The 24,785-nt window shown below is 48.0% G+C and overlaps 1 protein-coding gene across 1 annotated transcript; it reads right to left on the reverse strand.

The window, feature by feature from the left end:
• Window positions 1–206: 206 nt before the first annotated feature.
• Window positions 207–24,247, reverse strand: Nsmce1 (NSE1 component of SMC5/6 complex). Its single transcript, XM_034509768.2, has 8 exons — window positions 24,094–24,247; window positions 18,805–18,951; window positions 6,252–6,373; window positions 6,039–6,116; window positions 5,017–5,163; window positions 1,702–1,818; window positions 844–964; window positions 207–404 (listed from the first exon to the last, which is right to left on the reverse strand). The coding sequence occupies exons 2-8, from the start codon at window positions 18,938–18,940 to the stop codon at window positions 325–327; spliced, it is 801 nt and encodes a 266-aa protein (XP_034365659.1). The 5' UTR covers window positions 18,941–18,951; window positions 24,094–24,247; the 3' UTR covers window positions 207–324.
• Window positions 24,248–24,785: the final 538 nt, after the last annotated feature.

Raw genomic sequence — 24,785 nt, forward strand, 5'->3', positions numbered from 1 at the left:
CAGGGGTCTACTGCACTTGGGGCCAGAGTAAGGTCCTTTTGTAGCTGTGGACACTAAGGCTAATATCATGGACCAAAACTGCAGCAAAGCAAAGGCACCCAGAGCCAGACAGAGAGACATCTGCCCAGGGCTGCCGTTCAGGGCCAGTCCACTCAACTCACCAAGGGGAACCCAGCCCCATACAAGCCCTGGATTACAGAGCACAGTGCCATCAGGAAACATTTACTAAACACTTACATAAACGGTTTAAGAGCAAGTATTAACAAAGGAGGCATGGGGGCTGTGAGGGTCAGCCCACCAAGAGCCAGACAATTCAGGACACAGCTAGTGCTGCCGGTTCCGCAAGGACTTTCTGCTCGCCTTGGAGATGCCAGCCTCCCTCTCCTTCTCAGGGTCGTAGACTTCTGTGTATAGAAGAGCACAGAGACACGGTAAGCAGCATGGCGAGTCACTGATCACACACCACTAGCTATGTCCACAGCTGTTTCCCATGAAAGGACGCAGCACTGCTCACCCTCCCCCACAGCACGTGACCGGGCAGCTCAGCTCACTGAGCGAGCTAGGGAGTGGCTCTCCCATCCCTGCCCCTAGATGGCTCTAAGGACAGCCTTGTTTGGCTCTCACAAGCCTTGGGGTTTCTATTGGATTCTAGAGCCCTGTAGAACAGAGCAGGCAGGCAGTGTTTACCTGTGCTTCAGCAGGTCACCAACGATGACCTTCATGCTCAGGGTCCTCCTCAGCCCTCCCTCCAAGGGCGCTCTTGGGGCCCAGACTTAGAACAGAGGTCCCACAGACACACATCACAAGGCCACCCATCCCAAGAGCACGCTGGAGACCACATACCTGGTATGTCGTGGGGCCAGTAGTCATTACAGTGGGGACAGCGTGGTTCAGGGGTGGACTGGAAGTACTTGGCCACGCAAGGCAAATGCATCCTAATCCCACACGTCTCACAGCTTTGACCCTGAAACAAGAAAGCCTGATGACCATGGGCCAGTTCACGTCAACTTCACAGCCTTCAGAGAGATACAAGAAAATGGCTAGCAGGCCCCAGCTTAATGCTGGCAACCAGCCCAAGCCCTTCAGTAGGGCCTTCACTACAGAATTTAGAACAAGTGGACATGGATGGGAGATGCTGAAAACCTCCCTCCCTACCAAGCCCCCAAGCACAGGCTCCCTTGACCAGAGTCCCTGGAGGGAGATAGAGGCACACAGCTTTGCCATGGCAACATGTATCACCCACTTTAAGATCAAGAAAAGCATGTTGTAAGCCAGAGACCCCACCTCCAAGAATCTGAACATAAAAATATCATGGGCCCCTATGGATACACACATAGAAAATCAGTATGGAGTCTGGTTGCCCAAGATAATCAAAAAAGAAGCAAATTCAGGCATCCAGCCTGATTGAATCATAGGAAAGCCTGCAAAGCTATAGCTGAAAAGCAGAATGGTGGGTACAGAGAAACACATGTCACAGAGCTACCAAGACTTAAGAGACCCTTTGTATGGAAAAGATATCAGCCAGCACCCAACAGCACCCTTGGGATAGAGCTGAATGGCCAGGGAGAAAACTAGAGGTGCATCAGTAGGGGAGCATATCATGGCCTGTCCTGAAGGTGCCATATCCTGAGGGCTATAACAGTGGAGACCTGGTGGGTTGAGCATCAAGACCCCCCCCTTCCCCCCCGCTGCCTGCAGTACCTGGATGAGGAGGCCGTGGCAGATGTTGCATATCTTCACAGCATCTGGGTAGCTCTCTCGGATGAACTGCTCCATCTCCAAGATAGCCCGGCCATGCAAGGTGAACTCGCCCTCCTTCTGCAGGGATATAACACACTCATGCTAGCTCAGTGCTGACTCTCCCGATCCCACAGCCCAGAGTGCAGGAGGACTAGGTCTAGATGCTCTAGTCACTACATGCTGTCACCAATCCCAGCCAACCAATGTCAGCAAAGTCCCCTTAGCCAAACCCCAAGAAAGGGAAACTAAATGTCAAACAGTGGAGGTGCAAGTCTTCTTACCCTCCAGATCTCAGAGCCTCCCTTGCCTTCAAGATGCAATGACCCCATCTTCACAGCCACCCCACAAGCTAGTTACAGTCACTATCTTCAGCAAGGGAAGACTGAGGCCAGAGAGGAGCGAAGTCTCCCAATGGGTAACCCAAGACAACCCCAGCTGGGTGCCCGCTTCCCCGACTGACCCTTTCCCACCGGTGTTGCTCCATCACTGCCAGCCCTGCCTGCCACTTTACAAATGAAGCTGGAAGAGCCAGCATGGAGTCTCAGTGGTCTTGGGCACATGAAGTGGACAGATGGAAGCTGACAGGACAGCTACACACAAAGGTGGTCCTGTAGTAGAGGGAGGCTAAGGAGATAGCCCGACAGGGCAGTCCCCCTGATATTGGTGTCGTCCACACCTGAATTCCCTCTGCACCCATCACACAGTAGGGAAGGGTGCTTGTGGAAGCTGTGCTCCCTTTCTAAGGCAGAAGTGGTGGGTGGGAGCAGGGCCCTTATGAGGGGACCTGGTGACCAAAGCAGCAAGTGAAATTAGTTCCGGGAGCAGGGGTGGGCAGTGGGAAAGGAGTTCAGAAGTAAGGCCTTCAGACAGAGCACTAGTGTCCTGAGCAGTGGTTACTGCTAGGCAGACAGGGACGTGGAGCCTCCTTGGGTGTGGTAGGAGCACGGCTAACTTTCAAGCTATTCTCAGTCCTTTGGGTATTACCTGTCAAAGATCCCAGATCCACACTGGTGGCCCACTACTCAGCCAGCTCCCTGAACCTCCTTCCCATGCTCTTGAGGCTGCATCCCACCAGAGGGAGTCAACCTGGACTATGGGGAGATGTGGGCCAGGCTCTGATGCCTGACTTAACCCTGTAGTGCAGAGCCTCCTAATGGACCATCCAGCTGCATAGTACCTGGAGGCCAAGCCAGAGCTTCCAGGCAGGAAAAATGCCCTTGAGCAATAAAACCTTGTGGGAAGCCTTAGCAAAGGGAGACTTCATTTCCAAGACCAAAGATGACTCTAAAATCCAGTCCCTCTGCTCAAGGAACGGGATGCCGGGATGCCTAGGATGGCTTGGCAGGGACTAGCCAACAACCCAGTCAACAATCCTTCAGATGGTCCCCAAAGAACTCACAGCAGCCCTGCTCAGATAGTGGAGGAGCCTGGAGGTGCTCTCCCAACCACATCCCCTACTGCCTGAGCCTATGCCTTCTTTTACCAGATACATGGTGAACAAGAACTCAAGGGATGCCCAGTAGCAGGACTGAGGAGATTGAGGGACTAACGGGTGCCAAGGTGGAGGGCCTCCATGCTCCCCTCCACAGCAGCTCACAGATCTCTTCAGGACTCCCATTAAACCCTTGTAACAGCTCAGAGCTGTCCTGCAGAAGGCACAGCCAGCAACTTCATTCTGAAAGGAACCAGAAGGAAGGGGTCTGGATGCCATGGACACCATGGTAGGCCTCAGAAGCTGGAGGTGGGACCCCTCCTCTCTGTCGCCAGCCTGCTAGCAACAAAGAGCTGGGTAAAGGGAACTCGCAGTGACTTCATCTGCTGGCTCAGTCCCCCACTCAGCAAGCATTTACATTCTGTAACAGGACAATCAAGTCAGAATCCCTGCTCTCAAAAAGTCTCCCTCAAAGAGAGTACATCAAGAACATTCTACACTGACAAACCCACCCGAGAGAGGACAAAAAACTGAGACTCACTGATGTGTGTGCTGCAGGCACCTAACCAGGCTTGTTACCTGGGCTGCAAGTTCACAGAGTGTCAATAAGCAAACCAAGCAAGCTGTGGTCAGCACACACCTTCACAGGACAAACAGAATAGCCCCAGGCTGGTCCTCACTTCCTAAGGCCACTCTCTCTCTCTCTTCCTGTATCGGAGGCTCGGATTAGAATTTTATCAAGGTTCCCAGAGAGGAAGTGAAGGGTGGCAAATGAGGCCACGAACAGCATTCTCAGGCCATGGACTGACTAACCAAGGAAGAAGCAGGAGACAATGTACCTAGCAGTAAGCTGGGACTCTTGTGGGGCAGAGTGTGATCAATGGGGCCAACCTGAGCTCAGGGCTGGGCTTCTGGAAACAGTATAAACATTTGCCTTGCTCCGGCCAGGCCTCACCACACAGCCTGCTCCTCCCAGACCCCCCTGCGTCTACATGGATTCTTTGCACCTCTAGGGTCAGTATCCCAAGTGGAAGGGCCAAGAGCACTGGCCCTCAGCAGCACAGTACTGACAGTGCTGTCACAACAGGCATGCTAGAAGCCTCCCATGGCAGGTGGTCCACCAGGGCACTTCACACTCTCACACTGGCCCCTCCCACACCAGGATTCCTATCCCCAGGCACAGGAATGAGAGAGCAGTAACCTGTACCAGACTGTATCAGAGGTCAGACCCAGGAAAGCATCAGGACCATGTCTATCCCACAAACTTTATCTCCGTTACTTTTTCATAGCTGTGCCTGAGGTAACTATTAGAAAAAGCATTTAATTTGGAGCTCACAGTTCTGAGAGCTAGAGACCATGACCATCATGGCAGGTAGCATGGCAGCAGATAGACAGGCATGGCCCTGGAGTTATCTCTGACAGCTTACATCTCAATCCGTAAGCAGGAGGCAGAAAGCACACGGGGGATGATGGGAGTATTTTGAAACCTCAAAGCCCACACCCCAGTGACACATCTTCTCTAACAAGACCACGCCTCCTACCCCTTCCCAAACAGTTCCACCAACTAGGAGCCCAGTATTCAAACATATGAGCCTGTGGGGCCGGTTTTCATTCACACCACCACAGATGCCTGTCTGCACCACAGCTCAGAGGGACCTTCCATAGATTCCAGCCTCTTCCACGTGTGGCTGTAGCACCCAGGACAAACCGCATGAGTGTCAGGGAACACAGGCTCTCCTCTCATAGGTCACTGAAAGCTTGCAGTAGAGAAGGGCCCACAGATTGGCCTGGCTCAACTGATAGAACACAGATTGTGTACTTCCAAGTGAAGGCCACCAGGGTACCTCAATCAGCCACTTGCTCTGCACAAACTTCTGCAGCACCTGCTCCGCTTCCTTCTTCCTCATCTTTTTGCCTTTGAGTTGATCAACTAGGTTCAAAATGTTTGTAGAAGAAGCAAAGCCAGTTTCTGAGTCAACAATCAGTTCCAACTGCAAGAGAAAGAGGTGCCTTATTCATCTATTTGAATAACAAACATGGCACCTAAGCCTCTAAGTCCCTGGCAGGGATGGGCTAAAATGGCCCCAACACAGGCAAAATGGTACACACAGCACTTCAGGAAGAGAATGTATAATAATCAGTACACATGTCCAATCTAACTCCAGTTACACCATCCCAGAGTAGTGCTCCTGCCCTGCCTCTGTCTCCCTGAAGGAGGAGAAAAACCAATGACGGGGCACATGAGGCAACACCTCTCTCTCCTCACTCAGAGGCAGAGGAGAGCCAGTGTGGGTCAGGAGAAGCTGCATGGACTCACACCAGGCACATTCCCTGAGACTTCTGCCTGTGGCAGGACAGCTGCTAGGTATCCTATGTACACACAGGGGTGTGGCCCTTGTCCTAGCCTTATCTCCACACAATTGCTGACAGCCTAGGAACACCATGAAACCATAAAACTAGAAAGTCTACCTGTCTTGAAGGGCTCAGCCAAGCTGAAACTGGAGAGGGGGCACTCCTTTCCCACCTCTCCAGTAACTGCCATGTGCTTCCAGGACTCAGAACCAGTCTTAGCCAGGTGTGTGGCAGATGGACTGAGCAAACTGCTACAGAGCTTTGAAGAACAGGGCCCTAGCATGTCAGCCACTCAGTGAGCACCTCATTAAAGTGCAAGGTTGGGTTCGGCGCATTCTGGGGCAGGGACTGGGACCTATGCACTCCGACAAGTTCTCAGGTGATCTGTTTGGCAGGTAGCTTAAGGCCTGTAAGACTCGGGAAGCTGGGGAGCATGACAGTGACCTCCACAATTGCAGTTTCTATTTCTTCCATTAGAAGCACAGCGTATGTTAGCAATGAGTGCTGTACTCACAGCCTTTCTAAACAGATCCAGCTCGTTCTCTGCAAAATCCGTGGCCATTTTGGAAACTGAAGTTGTAGCAAGATTCACCTAAAAATCAACCACATAAGGATCAGGCTATGTCTCCCTGACAAAGTTGATCACCTTCTCATCCCCTCTCAGAAGACTGCAGAGCCCTCTGTGCCAGTTTCTCAAAATGCCACTAGAGGGCGCTGCCTCACATACCAGTGCATAAATGGGTCTCCCATCGTCTTCAGTGACTCCTTTCTTTATCTCAATATACAGGGACTCCAGGACACTGTTGATGTTGCTGATGAAGTCCTCCAGCTTATCTACAGTAGCATTTCCTGGAAATAAGCAGGCAGGGATGGGAGTGGATTCGTCAGAAAAGCACACACAGCCTGTTTCAATCACTGCCACCTGACCATACTAGCAGCCTAGCCAGAAGTGTTTTGGCTTTCTTGGACCAATGCCAATACTGTGTGGTTTCTTTCTTCCCGAAGTGCTCAAAGATAAGCTGAGACCCAGAGGGTGTAGTGAGGCATAAAGGCCTCAAGATTGTTATCTCAGACCACTGAGACAGTGGCCTTCCTTCCTCTGCCCCAAGGCTTATGCTGTGCAAGTGGCTCTCCACAGCTCCCTCCTTCAAGGAAGCCAGCCAGGACACACCTGAAGGCCTTGGGCCAGCCCAGGCCTAAATAAAGAACCACAGCAGGGTAAGGGGCTCACTGAGGCACTCACAGCAGAAGAGGCCCTTATCTGAGTATAATCCAAGCAGCTATGCCCAAGTATCCTCCCACTGGCCCTTCTCAGGCCTTGGCAGCCCTCCGAGCACAGACGGAGATGGTGAGCTGTGGGAGCCTGGCTCTAGCAGAAGCTCATGCTAGGCCACCATCAGAAGGCCACGGATAGTGACCTTTTTAAGAGTCATGAGTCTGAGGGGAGTACATCCAGAAGCAATATCGCAGGGTGAGCTGGTGACAAAGACCAGGAGAGGCTACGAAGGGATAGGACACGTTACACATCCCAGCTTGGAGACTCAGCCCTTCTGCAGGCAACAGAAGCTTCTTTAACACGGCAAAGGCATATGGCCAGCTTCATGTGCTGGAATCACCTATCTGCAGTGTGATACTTTCAAGACAAGAGCATTACTGTTTCCAGTTATTAAAATAATTTCAAAAGATTTTATACCTTAAAATTATTCTCGGAAGCCCAGCAGTGGTGGTGCATGCTTTTAACCTTAGCACTCAGGAGGCACAGGCAAGCCTCTGAGTTCAAAGCCAGCCTGGTCTAAGTAGTAAGTTTCAGGACAGCCAGGGCTACACAGAGAAGCCCTGCCATGGGGAAAAAAAAATACTAAGCAAAAAAGTTTTAAATTAAAAAAAATCAAAAAACAGAACCACTGAGAAAAAAACTCCAGGAAAAACAGAAAGAGAAAACATGCCATCATTTATGTTGTAAACCATAATAGAAACAACAAAATCATATACAGGACGAAGGCCAAGTTAACTCCCCACTGCGCAGATGACTGAGGCTGGCACTAGAAAGGAGACTCATCTAAAGGGTCATTACAGGGATCTGATCCCTGACTGTTTAGCTTCCTACAGAAAGTGGGCATTTCTAACACTGTATAAAAAAAATAAAATCAGCCTAAAAGACAAAAGGTCATATTGCTAGCAGGGGAAGACATGAACATTAAGGGCATACGGAGACTCAGGCTCACGGGTTCATAGTAATAGTACCATACATGTGCTGCTTTCCCCCTTTGTTTAGTAAATGCAAGTTAAGTGAAAAATCAGTGTCAGCTATTAAGTGGAAAGCAATGATGCGGAAGGAAGGAAGCCAGGACTCAGAGCAGCCAGGTCACACTTCCCACTGCTCTCCCCGGCCGCCATCACCAGAGCCAGTCAAAGGGGGCCTTTCCCATGAAGTATTCTCCTAGGCATGTAGGATGGCTGACGCATGGTGAGGACCCCTTCTGATCCCCAGGCACCAACTCTGGAGGACTGACACTGATTCTGGCAACAGACTCAGGGGCTCAAGAGCCACTTTAATAGAAATAGCATAGCTTACCAATGAGGAATCATTCTACACACTTAGAAATGAAGGAAGAGTGTGTCCAGTGCTGGCTAATGCCCAAGGAATAACTGGCCTTGAACAGAAGATTTTACTAACATATATTCCCCAGGTGTATATGTTACATAAGCTGACCTCTTTAATAACATCTCTTCTAGGTCCCAGCCCCCAGTCATACTCACAACAACTTAAACACAGACAGGTGGAGACTGCAAGTCTGTCCACTTGGGCAGATGAGAGACTCACACTGCAAAGACACTGCTAAAACTATCTCTTACGTATACCAGTGTTCTTTTCCAATAGTTGTTACCCAGTCCATTCTGGCCACCTGGCAGATTAGTGCTCTTCCTGATAAGAGCACTAATGGTTGTGACCCTGCACTGCCCTCTTTTGAACCGCCATTAGAGGTACATCTTTGGGAATGGAACCTAAAGGCTGGTCACTGCTGGTAAGTAAACATTTACATCCAAGGATCCTAAATTTCCCTTATCTCAACAGGTTAACAGACCACTTACCACAGGGGTGTTTGGAGGCTGTGTTCCTTTAGTTAAATTCCACTTGTGTGACTTAAGTTCTCCTAAGCAAATCTATTATTGAGTCATTTATAATATCAAAGCATTAAGCAAATCTATTACTGAGTCATTTATAACATCAATTTTATTACTCTTGAGTTTCTTCAGCATCACTACCGCTCACTGGGTAAGTGACAAGATCCTCTGTAAACAGGTTCAGCCCAGTCTCACCTCCCTCTGAAAGGGACAATTCACATTTTCCACCAAAGAGCTACCTCAAGGTGTCATTCAGAAAACTGTTCTCTGTGGGCAGATCAAAGGCACTCACTCTAACACACTGTACTTTCCAAGTACTCTGGGGGTGGGATGAGAGCAACCCTCCTTTCACACAATCCCCCAGGAAGGCCACATCCATGTGGCTGCTTCCACCAATGACCTCGTGTTCAACAGGTCTCCACACCCGCACTATCGCCAAATTGACTTTGTTATTTGGTAGCAACAGGGCCAGCAGCAAAAACCCGATTCTCTATGAGCTTGTCTTCCCTTTCACCTCTGAAAGCCAACACAACTTTTTACCTCAATCCCTCTCTAAGCTCTCAGTGCTGCCCTCTAATCTCCACAACCTCCTGGCCAGGCTCGTCCCTGACAAACTGGCCAGAGTTCCCAGCACTGCCCTCCAGAGTTCTCAAGCAGTAACCGCACGGTCATCACCAATTACCACATCTGGCCACTTGCCCGGGGGATCTCAAGCCTGGCCCCAGATGCTAAGCAGCCCCCATGTCCTTCCAGAAGCTTCCCAGCCCGCTCCATTCTAAGCTGTCCAGCTCTGGGGTCTCTTTTGTGCTACCAAGACTGAGGGTGCTGCTACTCAGCATCAAGCTTACCACACAGGGTGCTGCCGCCACCCTGCAGCCCTGGAACAGTGAGCTATTCTGCCTCTAGTGCTCCAGGAAGTCTTGGCTAAGAAACTACAGTTTGCAAACCTGCAGAGCTACATGTGGCCCCATGTGCCCCCAACTGTGCCATGTGACTCTAAGGCAAGTATTTCCAATCATGAAATCCTGCTGTGAAAGATTTACGAGTTAATTACCATTACTCATCCCAAACCTTTCTTCAGAATCTTGACCCTACTGAGAAAATGGCACATACTTCAAACACTGAGGGTCATGCAAGCCAATCAGAGACTGCTTCCCCCAACAGCAGCAGCCTACAGCTGGCAGTGTGAATCGTGGTCTGCTAGGCCACAAGGTGAGCACACTGGGCCTAACCAGGGTCTATCTCCTTCCTTGTCATGCAGGTACCTGAGTTTCTTCTAGGCTGTGATCATGAAACTGTAATGAATGCACCTTACAGTCTGGGGACACTGGGCACTGGTGTGGGGCATTTATCACTACACCCACCCTGCCAGGTGCATTATTAATGTCCTCCTTCTACACTGGTTGCCTAAAGAGAGTAAACAACTCAAGAGTTTCCCTAACTTGGACATAGAGCTGGCCTGCGAAACTCCAGATCCTCAGCCCAGGCACTGAGCCACATACCCTCAGTACACCACAACCCAGAGCTGTCACAGTACTTCAGTCACAAAAAGGGGTTCTGCCAAGGAATGGGAGGGGAGCACAGATACTGTAGTACCCTAGATGAAGTCACTGGAGGGGCTGCTAAATTTGGAGATGATGTGCTGGAAGCCAAGTGGCTGACATCAACACGCATGACATCAGTTAAGTTCTTGTCTGGACCTTCCCCAAGATGGGCTGCAGAAAGGCAAAGATCCATAAAGGCCCAGGAAGCAGCTCTGCTGATCATCCATTAGCACATGCTTGACAGAGGACCAATTAGAACCTGGGGCCCAGCTTTACAGGGCAATATCCCACTAAATAAAGCAGGTCTCTCAGACTTAAGAGTTGAGCCCACTGAGACTGCTTGTCTCTGGCTTAGATGTATTTGAATCTAGTGTGCCTTTACTAAAGAACTCCCTGCTAAATCAGCCTGCTTCTATAGGCTGTGGGGCTTACAGTTCACTACACACTGGACCCTAATAGCAGGAAGTCTGCTGCCCTAACCTCTAAATGAGTCACCAAAGATAGGAAATGCTATTTTTAGACAGAGAAAATAAGAGTAAAAATCAGCCTCAGGGGCCCAAACTGTTGTAAGCCAACTTGCTCTGCGACAGCAAGACCACCTCTGAGTTTACTAGTAAGGTAGGTCCTGCCACAAATCCAAGTGCCAGGCAGAGCTGACTCTCAAAGTTCAGACTCCAGCTGGAGCAATGGTTCTCAACCTTCTTGATGCTGCAAGCCTTTAATACCAGTGATTCTCAAACTTCCTAACAGTGCAACCCTTTAGTACAGTTCCTCATGTCGTGGTGACCCCAACCATAAAATTCTTTGCTACCTTCACAACTACAGTTTCACTAATGTTATGAATCACAATGTAAATATCTGATATGCAGCTCTTATAAAAGGTATAAAAGGGTCATTTGATCTCCAAAGAAATTGAGACCCACAGGCTAAGAACTACTGAGCTGGAACAAAGGAAAAGCTGGCAGGAAGGACACAGAGGTGCATGGGGACCCTGGGGTTTCCCCCTTCAGAGTATATCACTCATCAGTCCTGGACAAAAGACCATCTTGACCTTTAGACATGCGGGTGCAGAACTGAGAAGCACTGCAGTGCGGCTGCGTGCCCTGCTGCGTGGGGCAGCGGGAGAGAAGCCTCTGGATGAAGCACAGAACATACTTGACAGTGCCCAGCAGCAGCACATCAGCTCACCACAGCACTCACTTTTCTCAGCAGACCCTCAGGAACCACCACCCAGGATGGACATGTAATGATGCATCAGAGAGAATCAAAATCACACAAGGGCCATCCTTTTGGTTCAGTGTGAATGTTGGGGCCTCTTGCACTGGTCTCCACCTTCTGTGGTTGTTCTTCCATGTATCAATGTTTCAAAAAAAAAAAATCCTTGGGCTCACAACTGCCTAATGACTCCTCCATCTTCAGGAGTCAAGAAAGAGAAAAGTATCGGGCTGGCACGAGGTAGATTGATTCTAGGGTGTGATAAGGAGATGGACTGTCTTAGTTGGGCTTTCTATTGCTGTGATAAAATACCATGACCAAAGCGACTGGGGTAGGGGCTGGGGCTCAGCTTACACTTCCATATCACAGTCCATCACTGAGGAAGTCAGGGCAGGAATTCAAGGTGGAAACCTGGAAGCAGGAACTAATGTAGAGGCCATGGAGGAGTATGGTTTACTCTTAACCAGACCCCTTTCCCTCCAGTTTTCCTGATGAACTCCAGTACAGTGACCCTTCTATGGTTCATGCCTAGAGCTCCACCCCATCTAAGCACTCCTTCCAGGGGAAGCACACCCAAAGTCAGGTGAGCTTACAAACTGTTCATCACAGCCAAGGAGGGCAGGTGTACAATAAATTCACAAAAAATACAAAAATATTTTATTTGGAGCTAGCTTCCAATTGCTACTAAGACCTCTCTGGGAAGATGTGTTTGCACAATATGACAGTGGAACATAGGTAGAATGCCATCATCACTGACTCACCACGAGAAAAAGGAAAGAGGTGCAAGTGTGTCAGCAGCTTGCTACCGTCAAATCCGGGTAAAGCAGGGAAAGATTTACAAACACTGGGAGACTCACACGTTCGATGGATTCCAAGCTCACCAAACTGTTTACACAGCACATTTCCGGTACTTGTTTGTTAGGCTTACTGGAAAGTTTTCCAATCTTAATTTTTTAGATTTATTTATTTATTTATTATTTAGTGTCTAGGGATATTTTGTCTGCATGTATGTCTGTGCATCACATGTGCTAGAGGTCAGAAAAGTGTATTGGATTCCCTGGACTAGAGTTACTGGTTTGAGCCACAATATGGGTACTGAGAACTGAACACCTAGGTCCTCTACAAAAGTAACCACCCCATGTGCTGGGAGTGGTGGTGCACGCCTTTAATCCCAGCACCTGGGAGGCAGAAGCAGGTGGATCTCTGTTTGAGGCTAGTCTGGTGGTCTACATAGTAAGTTCCAGAACAACCTGGGTTATATAGACCCTATCTTGGGGGCGGGGGGGAACAGCCATCCCTGACCTCTTAACTCCTGAGCCATCTTTCTAGCCATTAATTCGTTTTGTTTGTTTGTTTGTTTGTTTGTTTGTTTGTTTGTTTTTTCAAGACAGGGTTTCTCTATGTAGCCCTGGATGCCCCGGAACTCACTCTATAGACCAAGCTGGCCTCAAACTCGGAGATCTGCCTGCCTCTGCCTCTCTTCCTCTGCCTCTAACTCCTGAGTGTTAAAATTAAAGGTGTGCACCACTAAGCCTAACCCTTAATTTTTTTATATCTAAAATTTTAAATATTTTATCTTCAGAATGATAACTTTTACACTTTACTAAAAATTAAAATAAAACTTAACAGTAAAATCAATTATAATATGTCAGTGGCACTAGCAGCCCATAGAGAAAGCATTTAGGGAGAAATGCTAGTGAATAATGAGAGTCAAATGGACCTTGTTTCCAAACGGCTCCCAGGCTTCATAGATGCTCAGTTGGTGAATCACTTGCCATGGAAGCAGGAGAACTTAAGTTCAATCCCCAGAACCCAGGGAAAGGTGGAAGAACAGAACAGACCTCACAGATGCTACCCTCTACCTCCACAAGCACACCCTTGAGGGCCTCCCTACACTCAGCATGCACACATATTAGAAAATGCTTCTAAACGCATCTCCCCACGAGACACACACTGGTCACGTTAGTGAGAAAAAGCCTAGCAGACATCATCTCCTGCACCTAAACACCTCATGTGACCTCATCTGAGTGGACAGGACCCAACCCCAGTCTTACAGGCCTCGGCACACTCCTGAAAGCAGGCTGGATCTAAGCAGGAGGAGGCTTCATAAAAGAGATGCCGAGGAACTTTCTACAGTATCTCATGTAGCTACTGTACACTTCAGCTGTGGCCACTCCAAAATGATATGCTCTGTGTGTAAAAAAATGCACATTGAATTCCACAGCTACAACATTTTTAAAATGTAAAATGTTTCTTAAGTAACCTTATATGAGTGTGTGGTCTTGGCCTGGAACCCAACTTGTTAATAGGCTGAAGCACATAACCTTATGAGTTGACTTTCTTTTCTTCTATCATGTATCCCAGGCTGGCTTTCAACTGTCTCTATAGCCAAGGATGAACTTGAGATCTTCCAGCATCCACCTCCTAAACGCTGAGATTGTAAGCATGCATATACACCCAGCTTATGTGGTACAGGGCTAGTACCCAGGCTTAATGAGTACTAGGTAAGCACTCTATCTGCTGAGCCACCTGTCCTCACTGGCTGACTTCTCAAATACTACGGTGGTATGAATAGGAATGGCCCCCATACCTTTATGTGTTTGAATGCTTGGCCATAGGGTGTGTCTCTATTAGGAGGTATAGCCTTGTTGGAGGAAGTGTGTCACTGTGGAGACAGGCTTTGAGGTCTTATATACTCAAGCTACACCCAGTGTTAGACACAATCTCCTTCTGCTGCTTTTGGATAAAGATGTAGAACTTTGAGATCCTTCTCCAGCACCATGTCTCCCTGCATGTTGCCATGTTTCCCATGACAATAATGGACTAAACCTTTGAAACTGTAAGCCTGAATCAAATTAAATGTTTTCCTTATAAGGCTGTTGTGGTCATGGTGTCTCTTCATGGCAATAAAACCAAAACTGAGACAAATACTAAACTAACCCAACATTCTTCAAATAAGCCCACTTGATCCCACTGTATCATCTTTGGGTTAGAGTCAGCATATTAGCTTGAGAACCATGGTCTGTGATCTCTGTCCTCACAATGCCTTTGACGTGACAGTGATGCGGGCCTCATAAACTGAGGGAATAGGCACTCCCTTCTCATCACCATTCAGTCAGTCAGGGCAGAATCAGTATTACAGATAAGCATTTGGACCTTTCTCAGACTTGGAATGCCTGACTTTACATAACACGACATCTCAGGATGAGACCCTGAGTCTAAATATGAAATTCACTCAGGATTTCTATACACTTAATGACAGGCTAAGATAATTTTATATAACAGCTTAAAGAATGTTGTGCATGAAAGACTGAGTGTGGAACCTCCTACTGTGTCAGGCTGGTACTCAAAAGATTCCAGATTGTGGTGCATTTGCTTTAGAAATGCTTAATCTGTATTTTAAATTTTATTTTCCTTTCACATTCATTTATTTTTTTTCAGCAGTCAGAGAGTTCTTTTCTCCTTTCACTATGTAGGTCCTGGGGACTGAACTCAGGTCGTCAGGCTTGATGGAAAACATGTTTAACTACTAAGCCATCTCAACAGCCCGCTGTAAACTGATATTTCTTACTTAAAATTATGGCAGAGGGCTCTTGAGCTCAGAAGAGGCAACTCTGCCCGTCTTCCCAGAAGCTACCTGACTCTCTGGCCTTCAAGTGGTTATTTCCTTGGTGACACAGACTCTCCTGGTACCTCTGAAGTGTTCTAGATGTGCCTCCAGCTCAGCCCGGCCAGTCTGCCATGGCTGAACCCCAGCACCGCTGAGATCTAAGGCAGCTCAAGTATCACCCCATTGCTGCCTATCATACAAGACACGCCACCCAGCCTCTGCCCTGGTTCCTGGCACAGAACTCCTTAAAAACCCTGGAAATTCCAGAGTGACAGCACCTTTTGTTCTAATGAGGAAGCTCTAGGTAGTTTCAAGGTAGGGGCTGGTCACCAGAAAGATGGTGTCAGCATCAGAATCCCCCAAACTCTAGGGAAAGGAAGAACTAAAGACTGAGTTAATCATAGATAGATGCTCTAATTAATCAGGCCTATGTAATGAGACCCTCATAAAACTCCTGAACAGTACTGGGACCCCAGAAACTTCAAGTTCTTGGAGAGTGACACATTTAGAAGGCTCAAGAGCACCACACCATCTCACCTCCTAAACACCACCCTCCACATTTTTTCTATCTGCCTATGTCTGAGTTATACAATTGTAGCAGACATGTCCAGACCACAGCCACCATGCCACACGTATCGCAGGACAGCCACGGATGATGAAATTGTCAAATTACATCAAAAGGCCAGAGATCCTACTTCCTAACCAACCAGTAAATGTACACAAAGTACTTTCCTGAGTGCTGAGTCAGTCTAGCAAATTAGCTAACAGGAAGATGGGGTCACAAAAGCCCTTGACTTACAGTCAAAAGCGCATGTGACCTGAGACTCAGCAACTAGCACCTTGAATTGGGACAGTATGTGGGACTGTCACCCTTTAGCTTGTGGAATCTGATGTTTCTCTCACAGAAATAGTGTCAAACTTAAACGAACTGCTGGACACCTGTCCTGGAGAATGGACAAGGCAGCATGTCTAGCGTGGGGCAGGGGGTCCCAGTCAGTCTCTCAGGAGTTCACTGGCCTCTGCTGACATTCTGTCCCTCTCTGGACTGACTGGAGAAGGAAATGTACCACTACTCCACCTAGATCCAATGTGGAAATCCTCCACTTAGCTCCTAACCTCTGTTTTCTAAACTTCCTGTGCCTGTGACCAGCAAGGGGCTTCTATAGACATGGTGTGACTCATGCCTCAGGGTCACCAGTCCCTAGCACAGAGCTGAGCCGGCAGTCTCAGGCAGTGACACTGGAGCACTGTACATGCACTGTACATGCACAGGGATGTATGCCCTGGGTAGAATCCAAGGTCTTTAACAACATACACAAGTCTCCAGATTCTGTCTGAGGAGCCAGATGGCCCTACACCAGGACTTCAGGACAAAATCGAATTCTTCCCGGTCAAGGAGAATGGGGAATAAACATTCCCCCAGGCGCCGCAAGGAGAGCTCAGGCCAAGCAGTGCTTCTGATGTGCATGAATACAGCCGTGGCAGGGCAAGGAGAGCTCAGGACAAGCAGTGCTTCTGATGTGCATGAATACGGCCATGGCAGGGCAAGGAGAGCTCAGGACAAGCAGTGCTTCTGATGTGCATGAATACAGCCGTGGCAGGGCAAGGAGAGCTCAGGCCAAGCAGTGCTTCTGATGTGCATGAATACGGGCATGGCAGGGCAAGGAGAGCTCAGGACAAGCAGTGCTTCTGATGTGCATGAATACAGCCGTGGCAGGGCAAGGAGAGCTCAGGACAAGCAGTGCTTCTGATGTGCATGAATACGGCCGTGGCAGGGCAAGGAGAGCTCAGGCCAAGCAGTGCTTCTGATGTGCATGAATACAGCCGTGGCAGGGCAAGGAGAGCTCAGGACAAGCAGTGCTTCTGATGTGCATGAATACGGCCGTGGCAGGGCAAGGAGAGCTCAGGCCAAGCAGTGCTTCTGATGTGCATGAATACGGCCGTGGCAGGGCAAGGAGAGCTCAGGACAAGCAGTGCTTCTGATGTGCATGAATAGGGCCATGGCAGGGCAAGGAGAGCTCAGGCCAAGCAGTGCTTCTGATGTGCATGAATACAGCCGTGGCAGGGCAAGGAGAGCTCAGGCCAAGCAGTGCGTCTGATGTGCATGAATACGGCCGTGGCAGGGCAAGGAGAGCTCAGGCCAAGCAGTGCTTCTGATGTGCATGAATACAGCCGTGGCAGGGCATGACCTGCAGATCATGCTACTTTGTACCACACTGCTCTTACAATGTTTGTCCCACTGTGCGAGGGACTTTCCTGGGCAGCGCTTCAGAATACACGAGAGATAATACTGGGTCTTGTAACCATTTTTTGATTTTTATATCGTTTAGCTCCATCATCAGTTGTTTTAAAATCTCTCTAGTAACAAGAATTCTTGGGAAGTGGCCTCTTCTTTCTTTAATGGCAGACAGGTAACAACAGCCTGGCTATACCCTGCTTACCTCAGCATATGCACACACACAAAAAAAAAAAAATAGTGTACTTGGCCAGGTGTGGTGGTGCAAAATTTAATCCCATCACTCTGGAGTCAGAAGCAGGTGAATCTCTGTGAGTTCAAAGCCAGCATGGTCTACATAGTGAGTTCCAGGACTACATAGAGAACCCAGTCTCAAACAACCCAGAAGAGTGAGGTTGGGGGGGTGGGGGGGGGGAGGGGGAAGGAGGAGACAGACAGACAGTGCGTGCAGCAGTCACAGAGGCATCTCCCAGCCAAGGTACTACTTTCTGGGCTGCAGTCAGCTGATGTCAGCTGCAGTCCAGTCCCATCAGTACAGAGCAGTATGGCAGCTTGAAGACAAGAGCACACACTCACTCGACTTATTGCTGCTAAGACTTTTGCTCACCTCCAAGTCTCCTGTTGTGTCTCCTTCACACGCTAGACTTCAGTGCAGCATGTATGGATAGGAGGAAGTGCAGTACACTCGGGGTTTAGCACTAGCCTAATTTCAGGTATGCACGGGGAGTCGAGGAACATATCCCAGCAGACAAGGGGCCATTGCTATAAGTCACTTCCTAGACAAATTCTACAGGACTTTCCTAAATTCGGTCATAGCAACCTAGAGGTTAAATAAAGCCAAAACTATTTTCATTCCGAGTATTAAGGCATCATGTGGCTCCAGCACAGCACCACAGAACTGTGCTGTCAACAAGAAACCAAAAGAGAGAGGGAAAAACAAGACCTGCTCTGCAGCCAAGAGATGGTCTTGTATTAGAAAGATGTGTCTCAGCTGGGAAAATGTTAGCTGCGCAAGCCATGAGGACTGGGTTCAGATCCCCAGCAACCATGTAAAGCCAGGTAAGGGTATACACATGTGCACCTACATTCTTATTCTCTCCTTCCCTCCCTCCCCCCCCCCCCACACACACACACAGAGGAAAAAGCATAATAGACATCTCTGGAGGAGGCTGAGAGGTAGACATGAAGTTCTGTGCAGCTTCAAGTTCTGTGAGCACTTTCCTGCTCAGTAAAAAGTCACTCCTTAACTCTCAGGATCCTGTGAGTGACGGTCACTCTTCCTACCTTGAAGACATGGACACCATGGACACCAGTGCTGGAGTGCACACTGGAGCCTTGCCATGAACTGTACTTTCCACATTCTGAACCCAGGCTTCTGCATCTCAGACTAATAGTAGAATCACTTCGGGGAGGTAGAGAAAGATGAGATCAGTCTTGAATAGTTGGGTCAGGGCTACCAGATTATTTTTCTCATGTTGTTATTCCAACATGGCTAGTCTCTGGTCACTCCAGCAGCCCCTGCTGCTGGAGGCAGGGACACAGCACTTACGGTCATGGACTCTGTAGCAGTGGCTCTGCAGGCGCCTGACCTCCCGTTCCTCCAGCACACCATGCGTCATCAGCAGCTGGAGGAAGCGCCGGTGCACATCCGTCATGGCTCCTGCTCTTCTCATGCTGCCCTGCATGTTGGAGGGAGCTGAAAAACAAATGTCACCATCACCTCTATGTACACAAGAGCAATGGTGAAGGGTCTGCCCTCCATTGTGTTCAGAAACACACACTGTTTGTGACTGTCAACGTTCAGCTTGTGCTGATGACTCCAGAAGTAAAAACAACAGGGTGAGCTCAAGTCCATCCCACTGGTTCTAGAGATTCAGGAACTATAACCACTGGTTCTCAGCCCTCCTGAACTAACTACTTACAAAATGGTGATCCAGACCACTGAAGTCTCTATGTTATTCATATTCTAGCCTAAAAAGTGGGAACAATGACAGAAATGTTCTCCCAAGAACTCCTGTAACTCAGTGAGTTAACACAGGTGACAGTATAGTACTGCAGTAAGCAGCAAACCTGTGCCAATCACAACAGGATAATTCTGAGTCTGTACCCTGTACCCTGAGTCTAGACCACTAACCAGCTCAACAGCTCTGGAAAAACTAACCAACGCCTTGTGTTATTCCTATAAAAGCATGGTACCCACTGCTGAGAACATGGCTGAGAAGACCTTAAAAGACTCTAGCTTCCCCTTCTCCCCAGCTGCCAATAAAACATGTCACAGGAGGACTATGGGCCATTTCTATAGTCCTCTGCTCTCTCACAAAAAGCTATCTTTGGGTACAGCAAGATGGCCTAGCAGGTAAAGACATGTGTCACAAAAGCTCACATCTTGAGTTCAATCTCTAGGACCCACATGGTGGAAGGGGAGAACCGAGTCTTGCAAGTTCTCCTCTGACCTGTACACGAATGCTATGACAAGTGTGAGCCCACACCCACACAGAGACACACGTATATATAAAAATAAATGTAATAAAAACTTATCTTCCTATAAACCACAAAGATCAGAGCTGATAAACATACGGCACAAGGCAGATCAAACACCTGCTCCTGATAGGCAGGCGGGGCCATGTAAGCACTACCCTGAGATTCACAGGGGTTTGAAGCTGGGTGGATGGTGTAGGTCACGCAGCCACACAACCGAGATCACACTCTAGTTCCCCTCTCTCCAAACACAATGAGAGATTATAAAAAGGAAAACTCTACAAAGGACACCTAGAAAAACATCTGGAGTCTCAGAGGCCAGGCTGACCATGTAACCAGATAGCCAAGACTCCACTCTGGAGTGACTGACAGCCTTTGTTTCCCAGTCCCTATAAACTACCTTTCTGAAGATAAGAAGAGGAAAGCAGATTTTTGTTCGTTTTTGAGAAAGAGTCACACTGTTTAGTCCTGGTTGGCTTAAAACTCACCATGAAGATTGAGCTAGCCTGGGACTCACAGAAATACTACTGTCTCTGCCTGCCTCTGTTTCCTGAGCATGCTGAGATTAAAGGCATGAACTACCATGCCTTTCTCAGATGTTTCTTTTTTAAATGTTAGTTCTGTCTTCCCAGATTGCCAGCTCAATGAATAAGCATGACTTAGGATTCAATTTCTGCCTCTGCGTGACAGGCAACATAAATTCTGGCTACACAATTAGATTAATGATAACAATGAAGAAAAACTGCTCAGTAACAGAGAGCTCACCTAGAATGCACCAGGCCCTGGGCGTGACCCCGGGATAAGGGAGGGAGAAAGAAGGGAAGAGAAAAGAAAGAAAAAAGCCAATTTAAAGATTAAAAACTCATCTATCCTCAAACTGAGAGGGCTAGTGTGATTAATTTTATTTTATTTCATTAATTTTATTTAATTTTCATTAAATAAAATTAATTTTCATTAATTTTATTTCATTTTATTAATGAGCCAAAATATACTTTATGGATTTTTATAAAAGGATTAGCAGAAATAAAGATCATCACAAAGTGGCAAAAGGTTGCACAAGCACACACACAACTTCTTCAAATGTTTAAGCCTTTATGAGGAAGTCTCACAACTTTCGTGTCAACTTATCAGGGTTGCAGCAGCACACACAAACCCACGGTAGGGTGGGAGAGCTTTCGGTCCTCTGGATCAAGGGGTGAGAACACAGGGAGCGCAGGGAACGCTAAGTGCATGGGAGCATTCGGAACACAGGGAGAGGTGATCTGCAGGACAACAAAAGGTGAAGGGAACCAACCTGCCCGCCCTGCTGGCTGCAGACAGGGCACGCCAAGGCAGCCAGAGCCAGGCTACAGACTGGACTGACTAGAGACAATGAAGTTAGAAGCCAATACCCAAGAGGTGACTAAGGAAAGTCCATTTGCTCAGAATTTAAATAATGCAGTTATAAATAATCCCTTCTAGCCAGGTCTGGTGATGCAGGGCCTCATGAATCCAGCCCTTGAAGGGTGGAAGCAAGAGAGAAGGAAAGAAAGGACAAGACCTAAGTCATCTGTTCCAGGATTGGCATCAGTCAATCAATGCATCGGAAATCAGAAGAAAGGGAGAAAGCAGGTATTGAGTCAGAACACGCAGAAAACAAGGTAATAAAATGTGCTCACGATACAATGCTAACAAAGACACAGAGTAGGAAAGGATGTCCTTAGAAGACACAAAAGCCACAAAGCATAAAAGAATACACTACTGGCTGACTTCATTAGAGAACCTCACCAAAAATACCAAAGGAGGGGAAGGAAGGGGAGGAGGAGACATGCTGGAAGGCATTTAAAATACACTAACCACAAGAGACTTCTTCAGAATACATTAAGAACCCCCATGGATCAAGAAGAAGAGAAAAATAAAGAGAAGAACGGATGCAGAAGGAGCATGAGAGGTGATGTATAAACAAGAACACATTAAAAAGCTGGTCTAAGTATGATCACACAGAATCAAAGCTACGCTGACACAGTCACAGTAACACAAGCCAGCAATCCCAAGATACAGAAGGCTTTGGCAGGAGAGAAAATGAGTTTGAAGTCAATCTGGACTCTGTACAGAGTGAGTTTTAGGCCATTGTGGGCTATAGAAAGACTCTTGCTCAGGGGTTAAGAGCATGTGCTGCTCTTACTAAAGACCAGAGTTCAGAGTTCTGTTCCCAGCAACCTCAAAAAGCCACTTAGAAACACCTGTTAAGTCCAGCTCTGGGGGATCCAAGGTCTCTGAGGACATCATGTACATACCCATACTCAGACACACACACACACACACACACACACACACACATATGTAAAATAAAATCTGAAGAAGAGAAAACAAAGGAGGGAAGGGGAGAGGAGTGGAGAGAAAGGGAAGAATCTTTAGCTGGGTAAAAGTGATGACATGCCTAGACTGTGACTTTCATCCACTTCTGGGAAAAAACAGATTTTAGCAAACTTGCATGTTCCCGGAAACACCATTATTATGTGCATTCCTTACAAAAGTGCCCACACTGGCCTCAGGAAACGTGTCTGTAGAGGCATCATGTAACAGAATTCTGGCAATACTATAAATCCCTTACCAACTAAAGAACAGCCATATAAAGGGATTCTAACCACACCACGGAATCCATGACAGTGAAGAAGAAAGCAAGGCTACTCACATCTACATGGGTGCTGCTCAAAACACACTGCATGCAAACTGGATATTGTGCCGCATGTCTTTCATCCCAGCCTCTGAGGCAGAGGCAGGTGGATCTCTCTTGAGTTCAAGGGCAGCCTGGCCTACATTGCCAGTTCCAGGCCAGCCAGGGATACAGAGAAACTGTCACAAAACAAACCACAAACACACAAAACCACACCATATGCAAAAAGCAAGTCACATATTCACATAGGATGCCAAAGACTGAAAGAACTATATACAGTGATCATCGTGGGACATAGCAAGTCAGTGAGGCCTACCAACAGCAAGGAAAACAGAATTCAGAGTACTTGGAAACTTTGGAGAGGGGATTTGATGGTGGTTGGAGGCGGGGGATGGAATAATACATTTCTTAATTTGGAGGTGGTACACATGAGGTGTTTCTTTTTTATTTTTATAAGTATGCTACAAAATAAAAATACCTAAAGCCAACTTAAATATTAATGAGAGAAGTGTGATACAGAAAAGGCTCAAATGGTATAAAGTAGGGAAAGGGGGTCAAAAATGGGTGTGGAACAGATCACAGGAGCCATGATTGCTTGTGGCTATTAATGGCAACTATCTGTGACAAGGGACTACGCAGAAAGAATTAACTATAGATATGCAGCCCACTCATAGGCAGCCCACTCAAAGGACTTTAAAACCCAAGCGTTTACAAAATAAGGAAAACCTGAGCAGAGCATGGGTGGCCTGTGCTAGGCAGTGTTAACGCTCTGATGGTACAGACTGGTTTGAAACTCATGAGGAAAACATTTCAGAGGGAGCTGAGGCTACAAAGGTACACAGATGACGCTGACTTGGATGGTACTACAAAAGCAGGCTCTCTTAAGGCATTTCCAGTCTTTTTTTTTTTTTTTCCCCTAAAAAAACTGGACGAATAATAAAACCATGGTTGCTTGGCAGTGGTGGCGCACATCTTTAATCCCATCACAAGCGAGGAAGAGGCAGGCAGATATGAGTTCGAGGCCAGCCTAATTTACAGTGTGAATTCCAGGACAACCAGGGCTACAAAGAGAAGCCCTGTCTCGAAAACATAATCATAGGTGATTAGCTAGATTGCTTAGATAGTTAAGTAGATGATAAAACCATGATCTGTGTTCCTTTCTAGACTTCTCCAGGCTTCCGTTTGAGAACTTGGTCTGGGTAAGAGGTGTTATTTGGGGTTATCAGTACGAAGTGCGACGTAATACGGAGCACAGGAATCCTACACTTTCCCAAAATCGGACAGATGGATGATTCTGAACACATTTAGCCTCGGGCGTTCAAATACCGGCTCCACAAACAAAACATAAGGCAGCACGGGTAGGGGGAGGGAGCACGAGGCGGGTGTGGTCGTTTTAGACAGAATGGTACCTAACACTGCCAGTGGCGAGGCGTACTTTCTCCGAATGGCCCATTAAGAGACCGAGGCAGGAACTACACGCGTTCCAGGTCAGCCTAGGCGCTACATGGTGAGAACATGTCACAAAAGACAATTTAATTGAAATTAAAAGTAAACAACTTGTTGTGGAGCTATGTTCCAATCCGTGCCCTTTAACGGCCTCAATATCTCCTCAGCGCCAAAGCTCGCGCCGACCCCATGACCCTGCTCCGTGGCCCACAGAAGCCCGCACTGCTCCCCGCAGCACCCCAAAGCCTTCATACGTACCGCAAACCAGCGAGGTCACGCCGGAAGTCACTCTCGGAGCCCGCCTCCGGGGCGGAGAGATCGCCAGTATGGAGTTCCTATTGGTGGGCTACGCGCATTCCCCCGCTCACCAGGGGAGTACTTCCGTTTCCCCCGCCCGCGCTGTTGCTATGGCGCCTCGGCACCTGTGGGCAGCGTTCCGAGCTACGCGGTTTCCCGCGCGGTTTTCGTACTTCCCGGAACGGTTTCCGCCGCCCCCGCCTCTCGCTCTCTGGAGCAGAGCCCACGGTGGACAATGCACGGCCTTTGTCGTAGTAAAATTCATGCAGGCTTTAAACTGGAGACGAAGAGGGTGGCTCTTGTTTTCCTTTAGCCTGAACTACAATCTTGGCTCCACCGCTACTGGTTGAGCATTGACCATACATGGAGCTACTAAGCGGAGTTAAAACCGTCGGTTCTGGGGTTGGCTAGTGAGACTTTAAAATGCTTGCTGACAAGGCAAAGAGAGACCTTGTGTCAAAAAACAAAAGAACCACATCTAACGTTGACCTCTGCGCACATGCACACACACACACCAGTCCTGAATATGAGATTTAGAACTAATTGTTAATATACAGGTGACCCCACTGGACCCGCTGCTTAAGTCCTCAGCCAGGTGCGTGTTGCGGATAAACTCCCCAGCCATCATAGAGCTCTCTCTGTTCTCTGTCGCT

Source organism: Arvicanthis niloticus, chromosome 1, assembly GCF_011762505.2.
Source record: "Arvicanthis niloticus isolate mArvNil1 chromosome 1, mArvNil1.pat.X, whole genome shotgun sequence".
In the NCBI taxonomy this organism is placed as follows: Eukaryota; Metazoa; Chordata; class Mammalia; order Rodentia; family Muridae; genus Arvicanthis; species Arvicanthis niloticus.

Excerpts from the sequence above, each read along its gene's own strand:
- Nsmce1 (XM_034509768.2), bottom strand. The coding sequence starts at position 18,940 with ATGCAGGGCAGCATGAGAAGAGCAGGAGCCATGACGGATGTGCACCGG. Across the intron at positions 1,819-5,016 it reads AGAGCAAGTGGCTGATTGAG|AAGGAGGGCGAGTTCACCTT; the intron begins GTACCCTGGTGG and ends ATATCCCTGCAG. Across the intron at positions 965-1,701 it reads GCCACGGCCTCCTCATCCAG|GGTCAAAGCTGTGAGACGTG; the intron begins GTACTGCAGGCA and ends TTCTTGTTTCAG.